General features: G+C 37.6%; 1 protein-coding gene across 2 annotated transcripts in view; it reads right to left on the bottom strand.

Annotated features, from left to right (window-relative positions):
• Positions 1 to 24,971, bottom strand: part of LOC150097071 (uncharacterized) — a 71,052-nt gene that overhangs the window by 9,327 nt on the left and 36,754 nt on the right. For both annotated transcript variants that reach the window (XM_090408007.1, XM_090408008.1), the window contains exon 3: positions 6,789 to 7,316. In XM_090408007.1, coding sequence (XP_090264133.1) covers positions 6,789 to 7,316 — 528 coding nt within the window. The remainder of the gene's footprint in view (positions 1 to 6,788; positions 7,317 to 24,971) is intronic.

Consider the following 24,971-nt stretch of genomic DNA (forward strand, 5'->3'; position numbering starts at 1 on the left):
CCAAGAATATGATTTCTTCATCATCATCATCAAATTCCTGATATATACACCCTCAAGGCATGTACAGGATATGATAGTACTACATGAAAAATTTACTAACTTCCTATCTACAATTTTCCTCCAAATCAGTCTGTTACTTGTCAAGACTCCAACATTATCAGATCTTATATTTCTATCGTCTACGGCACATTGTACCATATCAATCAACCTATATCTTGGTCTTCCTCTGGGTTGTTTTCCTGCCAACCTGGTAGAGAACACTTGTTTTGCTAATCTTTCCTCTCCCATTCAGTTTAAGTGACCATACTACCCGCTGAGATTAGCTCTGCTAATGCATTCCTGGATGCTGACAATATCAAGTTCTTTCCTAAAATCCTCGTTTTTAATACAATATTGCCATTGATGCCATCAGTTCATGCCCTAATCTTTCTCAGGACTCTTATATCTGCGGTCTCTAATCTTTGGTGAAGTGCATTACTTCTAACCCAGCTCTCAGATCCATAAGTTAAAACTGGTTTGAACCCTGTCTTGTATACAGCTAATTTAGTGTTTTGGCTAATTTCTTTCTTATTCCATATAAATTTATTCAGTTAACTTCTTACCATACCAGTTTTGTTGATCCTGTTGTCTATTTCCATATTTAATTTACCATCTTCACTAAAAATTGTGCCCGAGTAACAGAAATGTTTTACTTGTTCTATAGTTTCTCCATTCACAATGCAGTTGATATTTTCAATGCTCCTGCTTATTTTCATTGCCTTTGTCTTGTTATTACTGACCTTCATACCATATCTATTACAACAGCTATTCAATTTAGTCAGGGAATCTTGCATAAAGCAAAGAGCTGACATTAACATCTCCAATTTTGATATCAGGTTTAATGTCACTTTCCTTCATAATGTGATCCACATAGATAATGTACATCCTTGTTTGACATCAGATTAACATTAAACCACCTTCCTATACTTCTTTCAATTCTAACTGCTGACTTACATCTCAAATAAAGACCAAGCATTGCTTGATATAATGCTCCATTGACACCATATAATTGTAGCATTTCGAATAGCTTCTCTCTTGGCACCTTGTCATATGCCTTTTCCAGATCTGCAAAACTTAAATACAGGTCTTTGTTATATTCCCATGATTTCTCAACTATCTGTCGTTAAGTGAAAATCTGATCCTGACAGCCTCTATTTGGCCTGAATTGTTCTTCACCAAGCTTCTCTTCCACAATTCTTCTCAACCATTTTTTCAAGTATACTTGCATATATCTTACCAGGAACACTCAGTAGAGAAATATCTCTGCAATTCTCACATTCAGTTTTATTTCCCTTTACACACACACACACACAATGAGAGCTCTACTCCAATCATCTGGAATTCATCCCTCTGTCCAGGCTTTCTGAACTATGCAGTGCATCCACTGTAAGACTTTTATACCCCCATACTTGAGCATTTCTGGTCAAATGTCATCTATTCCTGCTACCTTTCCACATTTCAGGCTTCTGATGGCTTTTTATACTTCAAGTATGGATATGTATTCCGACTGCATGCCTGGTCAGTGTTTTTTTTACCACTGTGCTGTCATCACTGCTTGTTTTATGTAGCAATTTTTCGAAGTAATCACTCCATACTTCAAGGATATCTTTTTCTCCTGTTTTCATGTCACCTTTAACATCTCTAATTCCTTTTACAGCAGCACTCTTTCCTCCATTTCTGAGCTTCTTCAAAAACCTCCAGAATATCTTACCACCTTCTTGAAATTATTTTCTATGTTCTTACCAAGGTCCTCCCATGACTTGTTTAGCTAGTTTTACATAATATTTATCTTTTGATATGCTTTCTTCTTTTCTTTCACTGCCTCTAACTTCTTATGTGTCCACCATGGAGTTCTGATTTTTCTATCTTTACAGACAACTTTACCATATGCCTCTCTGGCTGAATCAATCAGTGTTTTCTTTAGGGCTTGCCACTGAATCTCCGAGGTTTGGTTCCTGTTCTCAAACTCTTTCATTTTTTTTTTTTTTTTTTTCCAATCATGTTTGTGTATTTTAGTCTACGGTTCACATCTGAGAGCTGCTCAACTTTTATTCACTTTAAAACTATCTTGGAAATTCTATCATACCACTAAAATAACTCATTCATTTTTTGCACTCTCACCTTCTCTGATGATGAATTAAATGCAGCCCCTTGTTTGATAAACAACTCACCATGACTTAAATACCTTAACCATATGATCCCTTCATTTTCTGTGTGCCAAATGGTGTAGAGTATATTCTCATAGCTAACAATCCACGGTCAGCTATGAGGGCAGCCTAATGGTAACCAGATCTGACATGATCACAAATTTATATAACAAAATCAGCACAATGTTATCTGCTGGTCAATATGATTCTAAGTATTGCAGGAGTCTACTGTTGTCTTCTCCACTTTTACAATATGTTCTCTGAAATTAAAATTTCTCTCCTTTTCCAACCATAAGATACTTCGTCTTCTCCACTTTCTTCAATCAAGTTTTACCAACAGACCACACACCTGTGGATCTTAAAGTCCAAAACCTTCGCTTAGCTATATTACACTGGCATCTCCACTAATTCTCTCAACTTTCCAGCTTATTTAAATCCTCCTGAAGAACCACAACGCATTAGCATTATTAATAACTCTCCCCAGCTTCACCTCATCTAAGGTGAAGGAGATAATAATATCTGCTTATAATCTAGTGATAATGCTAAGGTTAAACAGTAATGAATCCAACAGTGAATCCTGTGGAAACCCATTTTCTGTGTCCTGTCTCCTTGACACTAGTTTTCCCCATTTACAGCTTTCAGCCAATTAACTAACATATTTGTTGCTTGAAGTATCTGACTGTCATTTGGCAAGTTGTCAAATACTTTGTGAAATACAGAAAAGTTACAGTGTATCCATTCCCCTTCAACTACTCTTATTACTTTAGAAATGATCAAGCTCATTGAAACAACAGTGTTCCTTAAAAAATTCATGATGACTTCCATAAATAATGACACTTATCTGTTCAATTATGCATAGAATCTATTACTAATTTTTCCATAATCTTAATCACACAAAAAACAAACTGATCTATATTTTGATGTCTTAACTTTACTATCATCCTAATGATACGGCAATAGTTTACTCTCCTTTCACTTGTTATGGACTATTTCAGTTGCAAGACTTTAGCACATTTCCTTAACTCAAATAATTACTCCAGCTGCATTACCTTGTTGACATCCATAGTATACAGTATCCTGAATGTCAGTTTCATTCACTTCCAATTCATTGGCCCTCTCCATCTTTCTAGAAAGAAAACTTGTTTCACCAACACAAAACACCTTGATAAAGTGATAATTAAGCAGCTGTACTATGTCATCAGCATCAGTCACTTCACCATCAACTTTAAGTCCTTTTATTCATCTGTCCACAATTATTTCTTCTTCTACAAGTCCACATAATAAAAATAGACTTTGGAAAGTAGTACTACAGAAAAAATTTTAAATCATTAAATAATTTTCCTATCAGTTTTGGAGGCAAACTACTGAAAATTTTCTTTCAAATTGATCTGTCTAAACGCTTGTTTTGGTAACCTCTCTGCTGAATTTATTATAATCACCTATTTTATAATTCCACATACCTTTTTTCTCCTTGAAAAAATACTGCATACCACCACCACCAACCACAGTCAAGAATGCATCTCAGTCACAAACACGTTATAGGAAGAGTTTTCAGAAATCCTAAATACAGACCTGTGGTCTATTCTGTATGCCATCTCCAAAAATGTTGCTACTAAAGAATTTGAAAGGGTTAAGAATCACCATCTGAAAAAAATTGAAGCTCTTCAAACAACAAAGAAGTTCCCAATTGCAGCTATGACAAGAACACATAATGGTGAATCTATCATTGCAGGCAACCACCCTCAGAAGATTAAATTGACATACTTAGTCAATGGCATAATTTCACCATTGCTTCAAAAAAATTAAAAAAAAAGTACCAGTTTTGGAAATAATGACTAGCATGGAATTTATGATCTTGCACCCACAGTGACGAATAACATTCATTCAGATGTGGTCAGTATTATGACAATATTCAAAACTCCTAAGAATAACATTCCATCTGAAGAAATATTAGCACTTAAAGTTATATAGGAACTGGTACCATCAATATGATATGAAATGTGTAATCTTTTCATCCTGAAGTGCATTACCTTACATTTTACAACATTGAATTGACAACCATTGTCCTTTGTCCACACTGCCAATTTATTTAAATCATCCTGTAAGTATCTACATCACCTCTAAATGCAACTATGCAACTAAAGTTTTGCATCATCAGTAAACTGAATATCCCCCCTTTAAGTCTTCTGCTATATCATTAATGTACAAATTACAGAATAGTGGTTCTAGTACAAAGCCCTGGAGCACTCCACTAGTCACTCTCATTCACCTTGATTCTACTTCACTATACACCACCCTCTGATATCTATCACCCCCCCCTCAAATCCATGCCACCAGCCTCATATTCGTTCCCATTTGCTCCAATTTATGTAATAGGTTTCCATGAGGTATTCTGTCAAATGCCTTTGAAATGTCCAGCAGTATCATGGTGTAGCCATTTCCTTTATTGAATTCTGTTGTCACCTTATTATAAAATGGACGGGCCCACTGGAATTTTTTGCTGGCCTGTTTGGCCGAGCGGTTAGCATATCCGCTCTCCAGCCAAAAGGCTGCGGGTTCGAATCCCGCCGTTGGCATGGATGTTTGCGATTGTCTGTAAAAATTTAGTGGTGGTGGGTTGTAGATGGCGTTGGCGTAGATGATTATGGTAGTTTAGGTTGGTGGAGACAGAGTCGTAGAGTAGGTGCCCTCCCTCAATGAGTCTTTGGACTCCATGGAGGTGTCATGTAATAATAAAAATAGCTGATAATAAAGTATTAATATCATTTAGTTGGCCTGGTTGGCCGAGTGGTTAGCATATCCACTCTCCAGCCGAAGGGCTGTGGGTGTGAATCCTGCTATCTGTAAAAAATACTAGTGGTGGTGGTTGGCGGTAGATACCGTTGGTTCCTTGTAGTTGGTGGAGACAGAGCTGTAGATGCCCTCCCTCGATGAGTCCTTGGACTCCCTGGAGGTGTCACGTAATAATAATAGTAATAAAATGTGAATAAATTATTGCGGTAGGACCTTCCTTTTATAAAGCCATGCTGCTCCCTATAAAGTATCATATTCCTGCCCACCCATTCCTGAATTTTACTTTTAACAAACTTTTCCAATAACTTAACCACCACTCCAGAGATACTAACTGGGCTGTAATTTGCTACTTCTGTCTTGGAGCTAACTTTATGTGATGGAACTATTTACCCTCTTTCCACTCCCTTGGAATCTTTCCAAAGCTGAAACTTAGATTAAACATCTTTGTTAGAGGCATTGGCAGTTCACTTGCACATTTTCATAGTACACAAGCTGACATACCGTCCAGGTCCACTACTGTATTCACATTGATATTTTTCAATATACTGAGTACCTACCTTCATTTCATCTATCTCATGTTCACATCAGTCTGTCACCTCCATAACTGCAGTCACCACCCTTGCAAAATGATCACTTAGTGACTGAACTATTTCTTCTGCTTCTGTAACTTTCCTACCATCAGCACTGAGTAATGTAATCTTTTGTAATGACATTCATTCCATGTAGTTTCTTATGCATCCTTAGTTTGTCATAATCACCAGCTTTGTATTTCTGCATAAACCTTTTCTTAACCGAAATTTCCACATGGTGAGCAACCTCCCAGGACAAAGACTGCTTGGTCACTTTCCCCAATTGGAGATCTTCTGATACCATTACCAGTATCCAACAACCTCAAACCCCCAGTCCCTTTTATCACAAGTTATTTCAGGTAATTATCCATTAGTAAATGTATAAATTCTATTTCCATTTTTCCATGTGACCTCCTTCCAAGTTGAAGTCTCCCATGATAATTGCTAGCAAGCATTCATTGTGCTAATCTGCTGATGCATGTCATCCACATCTTCTTCTGGACCACAGGTCTATAGCAGCAACCAACAATATATTTTGTCCTACTGGCCTCAAATGAACTATTTCCATCAGATCTACAAAATCTTCCTTAACTTCTATTTTTTCTGGTTGAAGTTCTTCAGCTATCATTAATAATAATACCCTTTCTCATACCCTATTTCTTTTAGCTTCTTTGAAAATACAATATCCATTACATTCTATCCCTGTAACTACATCATTCTCTGGCAACTAGGTCTTGTTAATGCCAATAATTTTGACCAAGTTGAGATGACAAATGCTAAAAACTTGTCACCTTTCTTTCTGATACTTTGGGCTGTGTGTACATGCATTTCAATCCCCTCTTGGGCCCACAGTTACACAATATCGACCCATGCAGATTTGAAAGTTGGGAAACTGTACCCAGCTCTTCACAATCATTCCTGAACTCGCACTTATTTGTCCCAGGGATGGCTAGACACGTACTTGATTGCTTCCCCTTTAATATTTCCAGTTTCCCTGGTTTTGCACTTGTAATCTCTCACTAAACAATGCTTTCTCCAAGCACCTAACTCCAAAACTATTTAAGTGTAGTCAAATTTAAAATAATAAACACGATTAACTTAATAATGTTACAGAATTTCTAAACTGATTGCAAAAAAATAATAAAAAAACACACTACAGAACGTTTTGATCATGAAATAAAAATTATTTTGCCAACTTATACTTCTATACAAAAATTGATTTTAAAACTAAAGAACTTACTTCCTGCACTATTAAGAAGTTCAGAGCAACTATCTGACAATATCTGGGACAGAACTTTTGTTTTCCGTTTAACTGCATATGATGAAGATGAACACTGTGGCTGAGAATCTGGTTGGGAAATTGACTGCTGCAATTCTGGCAGTGATAAAGAAAGATCTTGGCTTTGGTCAGAATTCTTATAAGACTGACATGCAATATCCTGAGTAGAGATGATAACCTCCATATTGCTGTGGATAGAACTCAAGGAAGAAGATCCGTAGACACTCATACTTGGATGCTCAATGAGAAGATTCTCTAAAGGAGACATTTCAACATGAATTGGGCCTCCTGCAGTGAAACAAGGTGGAGGAGTAATATACCAGCTACCTTCCATTTGTGATGGGCTTCCTGGAGGAGGAGTAGTGCAAGTACCCAAATCCACTGGTAAAAGCTGAACATTTAGAGTTGACAGAACACAGGCAGAGGACTGCAACATATTACATTTATCTTGTTTCTGAAAATTTTCATTTTTTGCTGTTTTCTCAGAATCTGAAAGGAAATATTAAAATCAAAATTATAAATTAGATAATTAAAAATTTCAAGGAAATAGTCCTGGATGGACAATTCTTGTCCAACCAGGATTCCAGAAATACAACTTAAAAACTATTAGTCACAAAATGTTATGATGATAAGACAAAGTAACATATTCTTTAATTCTCCTACATATTACATGTAATTATACAGAAATAGCCTTACCTTTATGTGGGTTTAAAATGTACACCACAACATAGCTCATCAGTTTGGATTTTCTTTCACTATGAAGCCAGATAATTATATAATAAATTTAGTTTAATCCTTTATCCAAGTGTGAGCAAACAAAGTTTGTGCCTGAAAATATCTTCAGGACTGGAGTAAGGTAGTATAACACCAGGCAACTCGTAGCAAAGGTGGACCAAGCTAACATCGAAGGCACAAACTTTGTTTGCTTACACTTGGATAAAGGATTAAACTAAATTTATTATAGTCTAACCAAGTGAAAAATAAACTTTCAACATCTTTCTCTAAATGCAGAGTAATTTAATAAAAAAAGGTGGCACACCTTTTGGCAACTCCTATAGGTAAAGATGACCTCGTTATTGCTTTTGCCTGGTATCTCCATTTCTGGGCCTGGCTCCCATTGAAGATACCTCAATAAAGGTCGAAACTAGTCTAGTAGTGGCCCTTCCCTTAATGCATAACATTATACATATCCACAAGGAGATGTGTTTTGCATTATGCAAGATACTGATATAGGAGTGATGTTAGCTTGGTCCACCTTTGCTATGAGTTTCCCAGTGTTGTACTACCTTACCCCAGTCCTGAAGATATTTTCAGGCGCAAACTTTGTTTACTCACACTTGGATAAAGGATTAAACTAAATTTATTATAGTCTAACCAAGTTAAAAATAAACTTTCAACAGATAATTGTATCATTTAAATAACAGTATTAAAAAGCATTTTCAGTGTGTAAAATGTTCAAATATTCAATTACGCTAAGCAAATTCATGTTGTGAGTGGTGAAAATAAGTCAGATCATGCCAATTTTAATTCGAGTTTATAATTACTGGTTTAAACCTCCGTAACTTAGTTGATATAGACAAAGCCTGTTGGTCGGAAAGACCTGGGTTCAATTCTCGTCCATTTATTGAAATTTCTATATTGAAGTCTTTCATATAGAAAGAAAAAACATTTAAAAGTTATCAATTGTTATGTTACAACGCAATGGCTGAAGGGAAAAGATACAGCAGGTAGTTTTTAATGGCAGTTCGTTTTTTTTTTTATAGTCTCAAATAGAAAGAAAAATAAAGTTTTGAATCTTAAAGAAGATAAGAAAATGGAAGAAAGTGAAGATAATTGGTTTATGTAATGACTTTTAGAGAAAATTAGCAATTAAAATTGTGATTCTTTAGAAAGGAATGCTTCAGTGTTCGAGTTAAGGATTTCAGATCCAGAAGTTCTATTTCCAACTTTAAAAATAAAGCTTCTTTAATGAATTTGTTGACAGCTACCCATGATTAAATAATTTGACAGTGAATATAACATTTTAAAATGAAAAAAGTAAATTATGCAAAAAAATAAAAAAATAAATAAAATGAAATAAAACAAAATGGCTTTCGAAAACGACAAACATGCATTGACCAAGCTTTTACATTAAAAATCTTAATGGGAAAACATTAATACAACATAGAAATGCACATAGCATTAACAGACTACCAGAAAGCCTTTGACAGAGTCTTCAGTCTGTGGACAACATTCAAGAATCTAAACATTCAAATTCAGCTGCTTGCTGCAATAACTAACAAGTATCAGAACAGCCAAATAGCTTATAAGAATCAATGAAAAAGTTAAGAAGTTTTAAAAGACATATACCGTGAGTAGACATATCGATACAAAATTAATAACGGAAAAAACTCATGTACAACGATTATTTAATAGTATAATTTTCACCTGTGTGTCCACAGGCATCTTCAGTACATTAAGCTCAAATTAAACAATAACTGACAATTCCAAAAAGCGCCACCTAAGTAGCTGGTGTAAGATAACTAAAAAGGTCAATAACTTTCCTAAAAAATAAATAAATAATAATAATAAAAAATTAAATTAAAATTTAAAAAAAAAATCAATACAATAAAAAGTTAGGAAAGATTAGCTGATTTGTAAAGTACTATCCCCCATAAAGGGGATAGACGCAAGCTGTCGGATCTGTTTAAGTTAGGAGAATGAAGTAGAGTTTCACATGTTTCTTTATAAAGGCGTTCCATGAGAAACTGAATTTTGTGAAGAACTCTTCTTTCTCCAATGAACTCTGTGTCTAGTGAAGATGGCATGTTCTGCAAGTCCAGACTTTTCAGGTTTAAAGTATTCAATATAAGATTGGTGTTCTTCTAGCTCTGAATAGAGGCAGATCTTCCCGTTTGTCCGAAATAAGATAATCCACAAGAGCATGGAATCTGGTAGACACCTGGATGATTAAGATGTGGAAGCTTGTCCTTAGGAGAAGTGAGAAAGGTGGAGATTTTTTTGACCGGGCGAAAGGCAACAAAAATATTCAGTGGTTTTAAAACTTTTGCTATACGTTCACTGATGCCTTGTACATAAGGGACAGTAATGCACGTTATTTCTTCTGTTTGAAGAGGAAGACATTAAAACTACTCAAAGTTAGTTCTTTTAATGAAGCAATTCTTATAACCATTAGATAGAAAGGAAGAAGTTATATATCGTAGTTCTTTCTGTAAAAGATCGTCTGAAGAACAAAAGGAGTGGGCCTGATGAACCAATGTTTTAATAGTTCCTGCCTTTTGACTGGGATGGTGATATGATTCCGCATGGATATAATGGCCTGTATGAGTCTTCTTTCTATAAACTGAGAAATGTAGGTTACTATCTGGTTGGCAAAGAATTAGAAGATTTAAAACGCCAACTGCTTATTTGATTCTACTTCTAGGGTAAACTTGATCCTAGGATGAAATGCGTTTAACTTAGTGAGAAATTGTTGAAGTTCATCCGAAGAGCCATTCCATACAGCAAAAATGTCATCGACATATGGAGTGGCGCTAGCGTCACCGTAGCACGCGGCAGTGAATTTGAGCTGTGCAGAAGAAAGTGATTTTTGATCGGTGAATAGTCCGCTTTTTTCCCCGTTTTTCTACGTTTTTGAGTGCTAAATTGTTTCTCTGAATACGAGTGTACTTCAGTGGTTGTTTTTTGGAAGTAAGTTGCTGTCGCGATATAATATATTTTGGTACCGTCGGAATCGAACGCGTAACGGTGGAAAACAAAACGAAGCTAAGTTGCTGTATTTAGTTATATTTCATTTTATTTAATTATATTTATTACTTGAATGTTCTGATGTTTGTACTTTTTTTCCCTCTTATTTATTAATTGAATAATTATTAAAGATTACGCTACTCGGCAGTAAGGAATGATGGTGGATTCAGCAGCAGTCGCAAGTGGCGTAACGCCAAGTCCTCCGCCATTTAAGAACTCGATTATTAGTAATATCATAAGGGACTTTGTGGCATGCAGTACTTGCGGCATGTATGTGTCTCGGGAATTACATATGTGGCTTGTTAAAGAGAGTGGAGAGCGTATGTGTGCAAAATGCAGGCAGTTGGAGGAAATAAGTACATTAGATATATCGATATCCGACTTTGTTGCTCCAGGAACGGGGAATGAATGTAGGAAGACAAGTAGTGTGATAGGAGAGAATGAGAAAATAATAGTTGATAGTGTGGCAGGTGTAAGTGACTGAAAGTTTAGGAGATGGTTTTGTTTGGGAGAGTGAATTTAGATTAAGAGTGACTGACCTGCAGAGGGAGATAGATGAGTTGAAAGAGGAGGTGGAATGTCTTGTGAATGAGAGCAGAAGTATGAAAGATAAGATTAGGAGAATGGAAGAGATAAATGTAAGGCGAATCAGAGTAGGAGAGAGAGAGAATTCAGGGAGTATGAGTGAGAGGTATGGGGTGCTAGAAGAGGAGAGAATGGAAACAGTAGTAGGAGAGACAGAATGAGAGAGAGGGATATGGAAGTGCTAGAAGTGGAGAAAATGGAAACAGTAGGAGAGAGGGAATGAGAGAGAGAGGTATGGGAATGAAAGAAGAGGAGAGAATGGAAACAATAGGAGCAAAAGAATGGTAAGAGGTATAATGTATGGCGACTCAATGATCCGTGGTGTTCAAGATAGGATGCGCGAGGAGTGTTTGCCAGGAGGAACAATAGAAAGGGTGGCTATGGCAATTAAGAGAGGTGAAAGGGTGGATGAGATGATTGTGATGGTAGCAACGAATGACTTGAGTGGTAATGTAAGTCGGGCAGCGAGAGATATGAGATTTTTGCTTGGAACTGTACAGAAGAAGACAGAGAGAGGAAAAATAGTGTGCGTGTTGCCTAGGTATGATAATGATGAGCTGAGCAGAAAAGCGGTGATATTGAATGGCATAATAGTGAGAATGTGTGACAAGAGAGGACTGGTATATGTGGATGCTTGGAGTGTGTTTGAGGAAAGAGAGGAATTGTATGCGAGAGACCATTTACATTTGAATGAGGAAGGACGGAGGCATCTGGAGAGATTGCTGTTCTGAACGAGTCAGTGTGTCCCAGGGAGGATGATAGTAGGGGTGGCCTCTTGTGGGAATGGATACTTCAGAGAAGGGAGACAATGTCAGATAACACTGAGCCCAGTGGAGTCTAGAAGGGATAATGCTGGGTATAGAAACAATGGCATTTATATGCTTTATACTAATGCCAGGAGTATCTGGAATAAGGGAGAGGAATTGGTGGCGCAGATAGCATCAGCCTGGCCAAAAATTATTGCGATCACTGAGACGTGGTTGACAGAAGGGGATATAACAACAGGAATAGAAGTCGCTGGGTATAGCATTTTTCGTCAGAATAGGAGGGGAAAGCGTGGTGGTGGGGTACTGCTTATAAGTGATGACCCATGTCCTCTAAGAGTGGAGAATTTGGAAGGAAGTGAGACAAATGATTTTTAGAGCGTATGGAGTGAAGTAAAGGTAGGCAAGACAGGATATTTAGTGATGTGTTGCTATAGACGCAGGAGCACAGAAGATGGGGACCAGGAGATGTTTAGACAGCTAAGTTTGGCAAGTACAAGAAGAATGATTGTTATGGGAGATTTTAACTTCAGTAGTATAAATTGAAGAGAGGAAGATGCATGTAGCAATAGGGGAATGGAATTTCTAGAATTCTTGAGGGACAAATGTCTTAGGCAAGATGTAACAGAGGGAACAAGAGGTTTAAAAGTTTTGGATTTGGTTATAGCATCAGAAGAGTTGATAATAACTGAGTTGACGTCTCTCCCACCAGTAGGAGAGAGTGACCATATGGTGTTGACTTGGAAAATGAATAGACATGCAGGAGTATCAAAGAGACAGGAACTTATGTGGAATTATAAGGCAGGTGATTATAATAGTCTTAGATGTCAACTTCGGGAAGTTTCATGGAGGGAGGAATTGGAAGGCCGCGATATCACTAGTGCGTGGGAAATCGTGAAAGAATATTTGTTATCAGCAATGGTAAGTTGTATACCACGAGTGAAGAAGAGGATGCAATTTGGAGTAAAGTGGATGACAAACAATATTAAACAGGAATTGCATGAGAAAAAGAGGCTATGGAAGAGATATAGGGAGACAGGTGAAGAGATGCATGAGGAATATAAGACAGGCCAGAAGAGTGACTAGTGTGGTAAGGAAAGCGAAACTGGAATATGAGAGGAGATTGGCCCTAAGATCCAAAGAAAATCCTAGGGAACTTTTTAGCTATGTGGCCAGTAGGAGGAGAAATGACTGGAGGAATGATAGTGGGATAAAAATGGGAATAGAGTGACTGATGCAGAGGACATAGTGGAATTGTTCAATGAACACTTTATTGGAGTATTCATCCTAGAGGAGTCAGTTTTAATGCTAGAGGGATAGGACTGGTTTGAGGTCTGGAGGTACAGGAGGAGAGTGTTTCAGATACTGAGTACTCTGGAGGACGGTAAAGCTGTGGGACTGGATGGTATTTCACCACGAGTTTTGAGAGAATGTGCTAGGGAATTGACAGTGCCTTTAACGTGGCTTTTCAATGAAAGTCTGGCTTTGGCAAAGGTGACCAGGGAATGGAAGGAAGGTAAGATAGTGCCATTGCATAAGGGTGGTTTTTTTCTCTCAGTCATTATTCCCTTGATTTCTAGATGCTCCTTTTCCTTTTTATGAACTATTATTATTCTCAGAATTACTAGTTTCCTTGATTACGTTAATATGGCCTAATGTGGATGCGGGACAAATGTTGTCAAGCATCTGTTCTTTCTCTTTAACAGCATTGTAGCAATCCTCTAAGTTTGTCAGCCTTTTCTTATATGCTGTTTCTCGTAATTCCGATATTAATCCCTGCTTGAATTGGTGGAATACTGCCCAGTCTACGTGAGGTCTATCGTCACTAGAAACACAGACTGTTGAATAGGGTTAGCAGATGATTGTAATATTCTGTTACGCTTTCCCCGTCCTTTTGAGCGCTTCATTGCAGTTTCCATAGATTGGGTCCAATGCTCCTTAATTTTGAGAATTGCGAAATTAACATTTCCTTAAATTTTGTATAGTCGAGAGTTTCTTTCAGAATTGGGGAGGAGTGCAAGAAATTCTTCGCCTTTCCTGTTAACTTGCTCCTAAGCAAAATTAGTAACTGGAAATTTGTCCAGTTTGCCAATTTTCTCAGGTTCTCGATATATGAAAAAAAGGCTAAAACATCATCAGTCTCCTCTCCAGAGAATTGCGGGAATACCTGTTGTGGATTCACCATTCTGAAGAATTCAGTATCATCCATGCCTGTGCTCGATGACAGTGCCATACTGATATACCAGTCACAATTTTCTAAGTTTAAAAATTTTCTAAGTTTTAAAAATTCTTATATAACCTGCTCACTTTCTTCTCTCTTCTTCTGCAGCTTCTCCCACTTAAGTGGGGAGACTGTTGATGATGAGTCTCCTCCACATCCTCCTGTCTTGGGCTGTCACCACATCCAAGTTCTTCATCCTCAAGTCCTCTTCTACAAGCTCCCTCCATCTCTTCTTTGGCGACCCACGCTTCCTACTTCCTTGCACATTCATCTGCATGACCCTTCTTCCCACATATTCGTCCTCCCTCCTCATCACATAACCAAACCATCTCAACCTTGCCTCCTGTATCTTCGCTCCTAAGTTCGTAATTTTCACTGTTCCCCTCACATAGTTATTTCTCAGACGATCCTTTCTGGTCACACCACACATCCACCTAAGCATTCTCATCTCTGCTGATGTTATTTTTCCTCAGGGCCACAGTTTCTATAGCATACATCATAGCTGGCCTCACTACTGTTCCTATAGATTTTGCCTTTCAGACTGATCGACACCCTCTTATCGCATAACACTCCAGCCATCTCCCTCCAGTTCCTCCAACCTGCTTGTATCCTGCATCCCACTTCCTTCTGAGCTCCTCCATCTTCTTCTACTGTTGAAGCTAAGTATCTAAAGTCTCTCACCTTCCTGATGACATTTCCTTCCAGCTCTAGATCTGTCTCCTGGCCGCCGCCCACTGTGCAACACATATACTCTGTCTTACTTCTGCTCAGTCTCATACCTCTCTCTCTTCCAGTACTTTTCTCCATCTTTCCAGTTTAGTTCCCGCTTCTCTTCAATCTGTACACAGCAAGATGTCATCTGCATACAACATTGTCCAAAGGCGCATCTTCTCTCAACCTCCTCCGTCACCACCTCCATCACAATGTTAAACAGACACGGACTTAATGCTGACCCTTGTTGCAAGCCAACTGTTACTTGAAAACTTTCTGTCTGTCCAAGACAGGTCCAAACACTTGTCTTCACATTTCTGTACATCTCCCACACCAATCTGACATATTTCTCTGGAACCTTCTTCTCCCTCAGACACCTCCAGACTTCTTGCCTTGGCACTCTATCGTATGCTTTCTCCAGATCAATAAATGCCAGATGTAGCTGCAGTTGTTTCTCTCAAAACTTTTTCATCATCTGCCGTAACCCAAAGATAGCATCTGTTGTTGATCTACCAGGCATGAAGCCAAATCGTTCCTTTGCAATCTCCACCTCCTTCCTCAATCTTCCATCAAGAACCCTCCTTTCCAGGATTTTCATTTTCATCAACTTTATTCCTCTGTAATTTTTACAGTCTTGTGCATCCCCTTTACCCTTGTAGATGGGGACAAGAGTATTCTTCCTCCATTCTTCGGGTATATTTTCCTGTTGACAAACTTAACCTGCTCACTCTGATTTATTTAATTTAGTTCTTTAAGTAGATAAATCAAATCCTGCCGACTGCTGTGCCATTGTTAAATATACGTGTTTAATTTATTTATTTTACTTTAATTACTTTTACTTAGTTTCTTTAAATATTATTTTTACTTATTTCATTTCTTAAATCTCCCTAGCTTAGTTTCGTCTAAATAACATGCTCTATCTTTCTATCCGTCTTAAGATTCACTCGGGGCCATTATCCACGCTTAAGAATGGTGCACGTGGATTTTGAAGACAAAGGGGTTACTACTGGACAATGCCGATCCCCTTTGTTTCAGCACTGGTTCCGATTCCTTCTTCAAATTCAGGGAAATTTTCTATTATACTGCACCACCCTGAATCCTAGATTATTGAACAGCACAAAATCAAGGAACCAGAACTCAGTTTAGTACACTAATCTTAAATCACTTAAGCTTATTTTGCAGTTGTAGCCTCCCTAACAATTTATCTCCCGCTGTGGTTAGAATTTTATGAGAAGGTGCAATAGAAATACAAGATCAGGCAAGTCACTAGTTAAACTTGAAGAAAAGAACATTTAATTTCAATTCAGACATTTACACATAAATAGACACTGACATATAATTTCACTAATATCAAAGAATGAATATAATAATCAAAACCTTCTAAATTTCTCATAGCATGCAACACACATCAATTCAAGTATGCAATTCTATCTATGAACAGCCATGCTCTTATTTCAAGGACAAGGATTATACACTTATCAAATCACAAGTAACCTCCACATACTTCTGCACTAATTCCTTCAAAAATTCAAATATTATCACTACTCCAAAAACTAACTAACTATCTCTAAAGTCCTTAGCATAATCAATAACTTCAAAAAAAGCTTAACCTTCCTAAATTTACAAGCTTTCTCCCATAACACAGTTACTTAACAAAACATAGGGTTTACATTACAATTTGCTGGGGGATTATTCTTGGCCATCTCATTCATCACAATTGAACTTTCTCTTCTTGATTCCTGGCTCATTCTAGAGAGTTAGCTGACTATGCAAAGTTATTTCAAAAATCTTATACGAATCATTACCATTCCAAATGACTCTCTTATGGACACTTCTTATTACTATTAAGCTAATTCTTATCAGTTCATCTATAACATATCTCCTATATTATAAAAGGAAATGTACAAAAAAAAGAACTAACTCACAGAGGCTCTGTATCGCACATTCAATCAAACGTCTTGCACTAAAGTCTCTATGCCTTTTCATTCATCTCGGGTCTTAGGCTTCCTTCAGGAGTGTCTTGCATCAGCAGTATCTAGTCAGGAAATGGCAGGCTGTAAACTGCAACCTGCGGTACTCGAATGGCTCAGGCAATAGGTTTCAGCATATGGGCAAATTCTCCAGTGCTTGAAGTTCACTTCTGCAGCTACTGGCTTTGGTCGATTTCCATGGCAAAAGACTTCCGACTGACACATTGCTCGGGTATTTAGATTGGCATTTTTCTGAACATTTCCATTTTTCTCCTCTGGCTTGGGCTCGTCGTAAGTTTAGATCCTCTGGATCCTACTCCTGGTATTTCTGCCTCTAACTGCTGATGATGAGAACTCCAAATGCCGATGACTGGTTCATTGATTGCCGACTCCGATAACTAACTTCCGCCTCTGATGACTAACTGCCGGCGACTGGCTCCTCTCGATGTTCGGCTCAGTCCCATTTTATTTCAAGTTCTCTGGGACCTTGCATGAAAGGTTGTAACCCCCCGAAGAATTCGGCACGACTCCTTGATCTTTTTTTAAGACTGACCTGTTCTTTCTTCTCCTCCGTGCATTCCTTTGATCGTATCGTGTCGGACAATAGAAACTTGTCTGAACCTTTCAGATCTCTCAGGCACGGACTTTGAAGGTATTTATGCACAGAGCTCATAAGCAACTTTCTCATACACTAAAATCGTAAACAACTTTCTTATGCTCATATAGAGCTATTATACAAAGTTCCAGTGGCAAAGCATTGCCTTTGTTTTTGACATTCTAAAATATTCTTGTTAAAGGAGTAAATACAGTTAATTCCCATAGGGTTATTTACAGTAATATTTAGCATAAAACATATAGAGACAAACAAGGTTATTTTCGTAACATTCTCATGGGACTTGATCTCTGTAAAAATCTATGTAAAACGCTTTGGCATTTCCAAGCTACATCGAGTTTTACACTCATATGGATTATTGTGAAGATTTGCTCACCTGGTTTTTTTTGTGAGCATAAAGAATATATCAAAAAGGATCCAGAGAAGATTGACTAATGTGGTAATTGTTTTTTTTTTTTTTTGGAATGTAGAATATGAAGATATATTGAGGGAATGCAACTTGCAAAAACTTGTGTATAGGAAGAGGAGAGGGTATATGATTAAAATCATAAAGTTAGTAAGGAATTGTTACCAGGTTAATGTGGAAGAAATATTTCATAGAATAGGAGCGGGTTCTTTGAATTCAGATGGTTGGCGAGTGGAATGCATGGCCTGAGGACATGAATGAGTTTAAAGCACAGTTTGATGAGCTAAGTGTGTGAGTGAGTACTTCCTGAGTTTAGTGATTCCATGGATGTCTAATGTTCATAATCTCCATAGCACAATTGGAAGAATGATGGTATGTCGTGCCTTTTGATTGGTAAAGGCATGAGTTCGATTCTGGTGGTGGTGGGCAGTAGATGACGTTGGTGCAGATAATGGTAGTTGCGGTTCTCTGTAGTGGATTGAATGGTAGAGACAGAGAGTTGTAGAGTAGGTACCCTACCTAAATGAGTCTTTGGACTTCTTGGAGGTGTCACGTAATAATAGTAATAATCATTGTACTTGCCTGCTGTTTCTCTCATTTGCTAGCCTGGTTGGCCAAATGGTTAGCATATCTACTATCCAGCCAAAAGGCTGTGGGCATGATGTTTGTGATTGACTGTAAGAATCCCTCCCTCAAGTCTTCGGACTCCCTGGAGGTGACGTGATGATAATAATAAGACGAATGAATATCTTCCTTATAGATGTATCTAATAATTTGTTTGTGTAACAATATATTAAAATATTTAGAGCAGAAATAAAGAATGTTTCATATTTGCATTTCTTGGGAAAACAAACATCCAAAACTGCAAATACTTTACAGCAGGGGTCTCAAACACAACAAAGGGCTAGTCAATTAGATGTATATCAGACGCATATTCAATATTATTCTGCGAACCAAAACATAAACTAAAAAAAGCCCTAAAGCCTGAGCTATTTTCTCACTTATGATGTAACTACATTTAACAGCAGCATCACCTGTTGTGATAACATTCGAAAATATCCTCCGTTAAAACTTCAGTTAATTCTTTAAATCTTTAAGTTTGTCATCACACATCTTTTCTGTATATTTATCAGTTCTTATGGTTCGTTTCATAATGGCGTTTCAGGTTATGTTCTTTCACCACGGCAACACTTTCTCTATATATGAAACGTGTTGGAATATTTTTTACTTCCACAAAGAAATATGCCTTCTCCCATTTTTCTTGAAAAGTTCTGCCTTCTTTATCTATTTTTAACTTTAAATTCAGATATTGTTATGGGCAAAAAAAAATATAAGTTATTGAGGTAACTTTTTTTTATTAACACACTATCATTACAACGGTAACCTGTAACATACTGACATGGTATCATGTGGCTGTGTGACAAATAACTTCCATTCAGTGTTGTCAACATTTAATGATAGAAACATGGTACAAAGAATTATAGTAATAAGTTTTACTTTTGTTTAAAGCCGTCATAAAACATTTAAACGTTTCAATTTTTTCTGTTTTAATCCCCGCAGGATGTTAGAAACATTGATTTTAGAAAAGAAATCATTAAGGCCGCGGACCGGATACGAAGGCTTCACGGGCTGTATCTGGCCTGGAGGCCACCAGTTTGCAACCCCTGCGTTACAATAATAACAGTATAAGTTGATGTTTGCAATTGTGATATTCTTCACTTCTTTGCTTTCATTTTGCAATAGTTCACTGGACAAGCTCATAATAACAGCGACTTGTTCTCTAAGTTTTATGTTCAACCTTCAGAATGAAGAAAATAGCGATATGACAAGAAATGGCAAGGAGGTTGTACATGAGAAATATGAGAGTGTGAATGTAGAAAGTGTGAATGATAGTATTAATGGTTTCTCAGAGAATAAAAAGGATGAGATAGATGCATTGAATGAGATCGCGTTGTTGAATGGTGCGAAAGAAAGGGCAAAACAGCAGCTAGAGTGCATGAACAAAAGTCGACTGAATGAACCAACCATAATAAAAGGTATGACAGGAAAAACAGGCGTATGAATGTGAACATGAACAAAATGAAGGATAGAGTGCTGTATGGAGACTCGTTAGTACAAGGTGTGTTAGTAGAGGATTTGACAAAATCGTACCAACCTGGTGTGACCATAAAGGATGCAACTGAGTCTATAAGAGAGCAAAAGGAAAGGGTGAAAGAAATGATTGTTGTGGCAGGTACGAATGATTTGAAAGGAGATAAAATGGAAATGATAGAAGACCTGAATGAATTGTTTGAGGTAGCAAAAGAAAAGAGTGAGAGAGTTAGAATGATTAGTCTTTTGCCACGGTATGACAGTGAAATGTTTAAAAGGAGGGCCATAATTGCGAATGACTTTATGCGTGGGTTATGTATTAGGAGTGATGTGGAATTTGTGGACGTGTGGAGCGAGTTTGATGGGCGAAAGGATCTATATAAGATGGATGGCTTGCATTTGAATGGTTATGGTGTAAGAAGACTTGAGAAAGTGTTGCTGAATGTAGTGGATGTGCAAATTCAGGGAAACTAGATTCGTTAAGGGGGGGGAGTAGATATACAGTCCTTAGGGAGGCAGTTGAATGTAAGAATGAATATAATATGCTAGAGCAAATAAGGACAACAAACCAGAGTGGGATAGTTAATATAAGGCATCAAGGTAGGGTTAGGGCTAATGGGGGTCTTAAATTCATGTACACTAATACTAGGAGTATTAGGAACAAGAAGGAAGAGTTTTTGGCCATGGTTGGCACTTCCAGACCACAGGTTATTGGTATTAGTGAAACATGGCTGACTGTAGATGATATAGCTAGTGGGATTGAATGTGATGGGTATAGTGTGTTCAGGAATGACAGAGAGAATAAAATGGGGGGAGGAGTATTGATGATGATAGCTGATGAGCTACAGCCAAGGAGAATAGAAGTTGAATTGCAGGATAGAGAAAAGAGCACATTTCAGGCCATTTGGTGTGAGATTGTGGCTAGCAGAACTAAATATACAATTGGGTGCTGCTATAGACCAGGTGGTGACAGTATGCACAAGCAAATAGAAGAAATGAGTGGAAGGAGGGCGATTATTATGGGAGATTTCAACTATGGACGCATCGATTGGAGTGAGGAGAGGACACACGGCAGGAAGGAATTGAATTTTATGCGGTTATTAAGGGATGACTATCTGCGACAGCATGTAATGGAAAATACTAGGGGTCAGAGAGTTCTTGACCTAGTAATTACATCTGAGGATTTGGCTGTAACAAATATGACCACATTGCCACCAAACGGTGAGAGTGATCATAGGGTCTTGACTTGGGAGGTGGCTAAAGGTGTGGAATTTTCAATTAAGACAGGGTACATGTGGAATTATCGGGCTGGAAAGTATGACAAGCTTAGGAGTTTGATTGGCTCAGTGCCATGGCATGTACAACTGCAAGGACTAGAAGATGATAGTGCATGGGAGGTGGTTAAGAAGTGCTTGCATGAAGCAATGGCTGAGTTATACCTAGAGTCCGAATAATAAATCAAGTAGGGGTTAAATGGATGAATAACACCATTAAGCTTGAGCTGCAAAAAAAGAAACAACTGTGGAGGGAATTTAAGGAGAAAGGTGACCAGCAGGCACATGAACGGTATAAAGCGCAGGCCAGAAGGGTGACGAGTGTGGTAAGAAAAGCAAAAAAGGATTACGAAAGAACATGGGCCATGCAGGCTAAAGAGAATCCTAAACAGTTTTTTTAGATATGTAGCAAGTAAAAGGAAAAATGTACATGGCAGAATGATTTTAAAGAATGCCGATGGTAGGGTGGTAACTGAATCAGTTGAGTTAGCCGAGTTACTGAGTGAGCACTTCGCAAGAATATATCATCCAGGTGGTGACATTGCAGAAACGAATAAACCAGTAGATTATACGGGAATTGTGGTGAATGAAGTGGAGGTGAGTAGTCTATTGCAAAACCTCAATGTCAATACGTCTGTGGGGTTGGATGGTATACCAGCTCGTGTAGTACGAGAAGCAGCTAATGAATTGTCAGTACCCTTGACCATTTTGTTTAATTTGAGTCTCGGGTCTGGGTTAGTCCCGAGCGGGTGGAAGGAGGGGAAAATAGTTCCACTACATAAAGGTGGTTCCAAGACCGCTGTTGTAAATTACCGACTGATTAGCACATTAGGAATCATTGTCAAGGTCTTAGAGAAATTAGTCAAGAAAAGAATACAGGATTGGATAGATGAAAATGGGATATTTTATGGGGGACAACATGGTTTTGTGAAGGGTAGATCATGCCTCAGTAACTTGCTCACGTTTTATAACACAGTGACAGCTGAACTGGATAGGGGTAATGGGTTTACAGTGATACTACTGGACCTTGCCAAGGCCTTTGACAGGATACCACATGGAACCCTAATCAGTAAACTGGAGCAGATGGGGATAGATATAGGGTTGGTAAGATGGATAGGAGGGTGGTTGAAGGAGAGATACCAGAGAGTGGTTTATTCAGGAGTGGAGTCAAAAAGACATCTTGTGACTAGTGGAGTGCCGCAGGGCTCTGTTCTTGGACCACTGCTTTTCAATTTGTTCATCAATGATATTACAAAGGATTTGAGAGGAAGTGTTCACTTGTTTGCTGATGATGCAAAGTTGGGTAGAGCAATTGTGAGTGCACAGGATGTCAAAATTTTACAGGATGATTTGGATAGTTTGGAGGACTGGGCTAGGAAAAATGGATGTCAGTTTAATGTGGCAAAGTGTAAGGTTATGCACTTTGGGGTGAAAAGAATAGCAGCAGTATATCGCATAGGTGGAACCGTACTCCAGGAGATTGATGAGGCCAGGGATTTGGGAGTTTTATTGGATAGGGAGTTGAAGTTTAGGGGGCACATTGCAAAAGTAACTAAAACAGCTCCAAATCACTTGGCTTATGAAAAATACTTTAACATGCAGAGAGAAGCAAGTTGTTGTTCCTCTGTATCGAGCCTTGATAAGACCCCATCTGGACTTTTGTGCCCAGTTATGGGCACCAGGGTTTCTTCGTGATGGGGAGAAAGTGGAGAGGGTCCCGAGACGAGTGACCAAGATGATAGCAGGTCTGTGGAATGAACCTTATGAGAATAGGTTGAGGATTTGTGGGTTGCAGAAATTGGACGATAGGCGAAGGAGGGGTGATATGATTGAGACATTCAAATTACTGAAGGGTTTTTATAAGATTGATCCAGAAGATATTTTTGAAAATATGACTGGTGGTGGGAGGACTAGGGGCCATGCATGGAAGCTGGGCAAGAGCGTGGTTGACAAGGGTGTTAGAGCTAGGTTTTTTACTTGGAGAGTGGTGAATGAGTGGAATAAGCTTCCAGAGTCTGTTGTGGGTGCTACGACCGTGAATGAGTTCAAGGCAAGATATGATAGATACTGTGTGAATGTTGAATAGTTGTTCCAGACATGATGTTAGGGCCTCCCTTGATGAGTCTGTCGACTCCTTGGAGTTTCCCGGAACAACAATAATAATAATAATAATGTGCTCCCATTTTTGTGACATCACTGAGTAAAAATAAAATGTTTTTAAACTTATGCATTTTCATGTTCTTGATTCGAGAAAGCAAAACCGTAGCTATGATATGTGTTGCAGATGTTACAACTTGCATTTATATAACATGGGTCCATGTTCTAAATGGAACCAGCAAACTGAAAAATTTCTGAACATGAATTTTATTTTATTTTATTTTTATTAGAAAAAAACATTAACGATTACAAAATATGTTATGAAATGTGAAATTAGACTCAGCTTGAGCAAGTTTTATATGCTAATAAGTGCTTAGTATTAAAATGGATAGATTTATAATAGAACTATAAAACAATCTGCAATTTTCACTTTGCATTAAAATATACATTACGTATTTAACTGAGCATATTTATAAACAGAATTTACATTTCATGCACATGCAATCAAATTTATTGTCTGTATCTTCATCCATAACATAATTCTGCCACTGATCACTCAACTAATTTTTTCTTCTCACAATCCATATCTGTGGTCTAGACTCTGACCTCCTCCTCCCTTTTTATTTTTCTAACTCAGCTCTCACATAAAGCAGTTCAAATTGGTTTGAACATCATCCTGTATAAACTAATTTAGTGTTTGAACTAGCTCCTTTATCATAAGAACTTGATCAGTTGACTCCTTATTATATCACCTTTGATACTTTTGATTTAAATAACTCCATTAAGTTATTTAAATATAAATATAAAGAGCCAATAGGCTCTTTATATTTATATTTAAATAACTTAATGGATGCACCTGTTTGACAACTCGTATAGCAGAGTATATAAGTTCTTTTCGCTATACCCTTTGGTATTAATTTGGTCTAGCTACTCACTGATGAAGCTTCAAAAAAAGGCTGAAACCAGTCTGGGTAGTGACCTCCTGCCATAATGTAATAACAGTATACATTTCCTAGGAAATATGTTTTTACATTATGGAAAATACCAAGAATAGCAATCAGAACTTTACCACCTTTGCTGCAAGTTGCCCGGTATTGTACTACATACTAGGACTACTTGCATTAGCTCACGCTAGTAATCGCCGATACTTTTATAGTTTACTATATTCGGCATGAAACTCTGATTCCAATCTTTGAGTTTCTTATTCGGTTTTAAAACAATGTGGAATTTAATATCCCCTTAATTTAAATACACCTTTGCTAATTCTGTTATGTTTCCATATTTAATTTGCCACCTTCATTAAAAATTATACCTAAATAGCTGAAATATTTTACTTGTGTTCCCTTTCCCATTCATGATGCAAGTAATGTTTTCAAAGTTCCCACCTATTTTCATAGTCTGCATTTTTATTGCTGATTTTCATGCCAAATTTGTTACAGCAATTATTGAATTTCATAATTAGTGCTGCAGAATGGTACCAGATTTACATAAGAATATAACATCAGCAAAAAGAGGAGATTAACATCCTCCAATTTTGATATCAAGTTTAATCCTATTTTCCTTCATAATGTGGTCTATACATGCTTTCATTATCTGTATTTTTGTGATCCATACAGATCATAACAGTGAATATAGTGTGCATCCTTGTTTTATAGCTGATTTCAC

The sequence above is a fragment of the Typopeltis vanoorti genome, chromosome 18, assembly GCF_054136105.1.
Source record: "Typopeltis vanoorti isolate ZY-2024b chromosome 18, IOZ_Tvanoo_1.0, whole genome shotgun sequence".
Taxonomy (NCBI): Eukaryota; Metazoa; Arthropoda; class Arachnida; order Uropygi; family Thelyphonidae; genus Typopeltis; species Typopeltis vanoorti.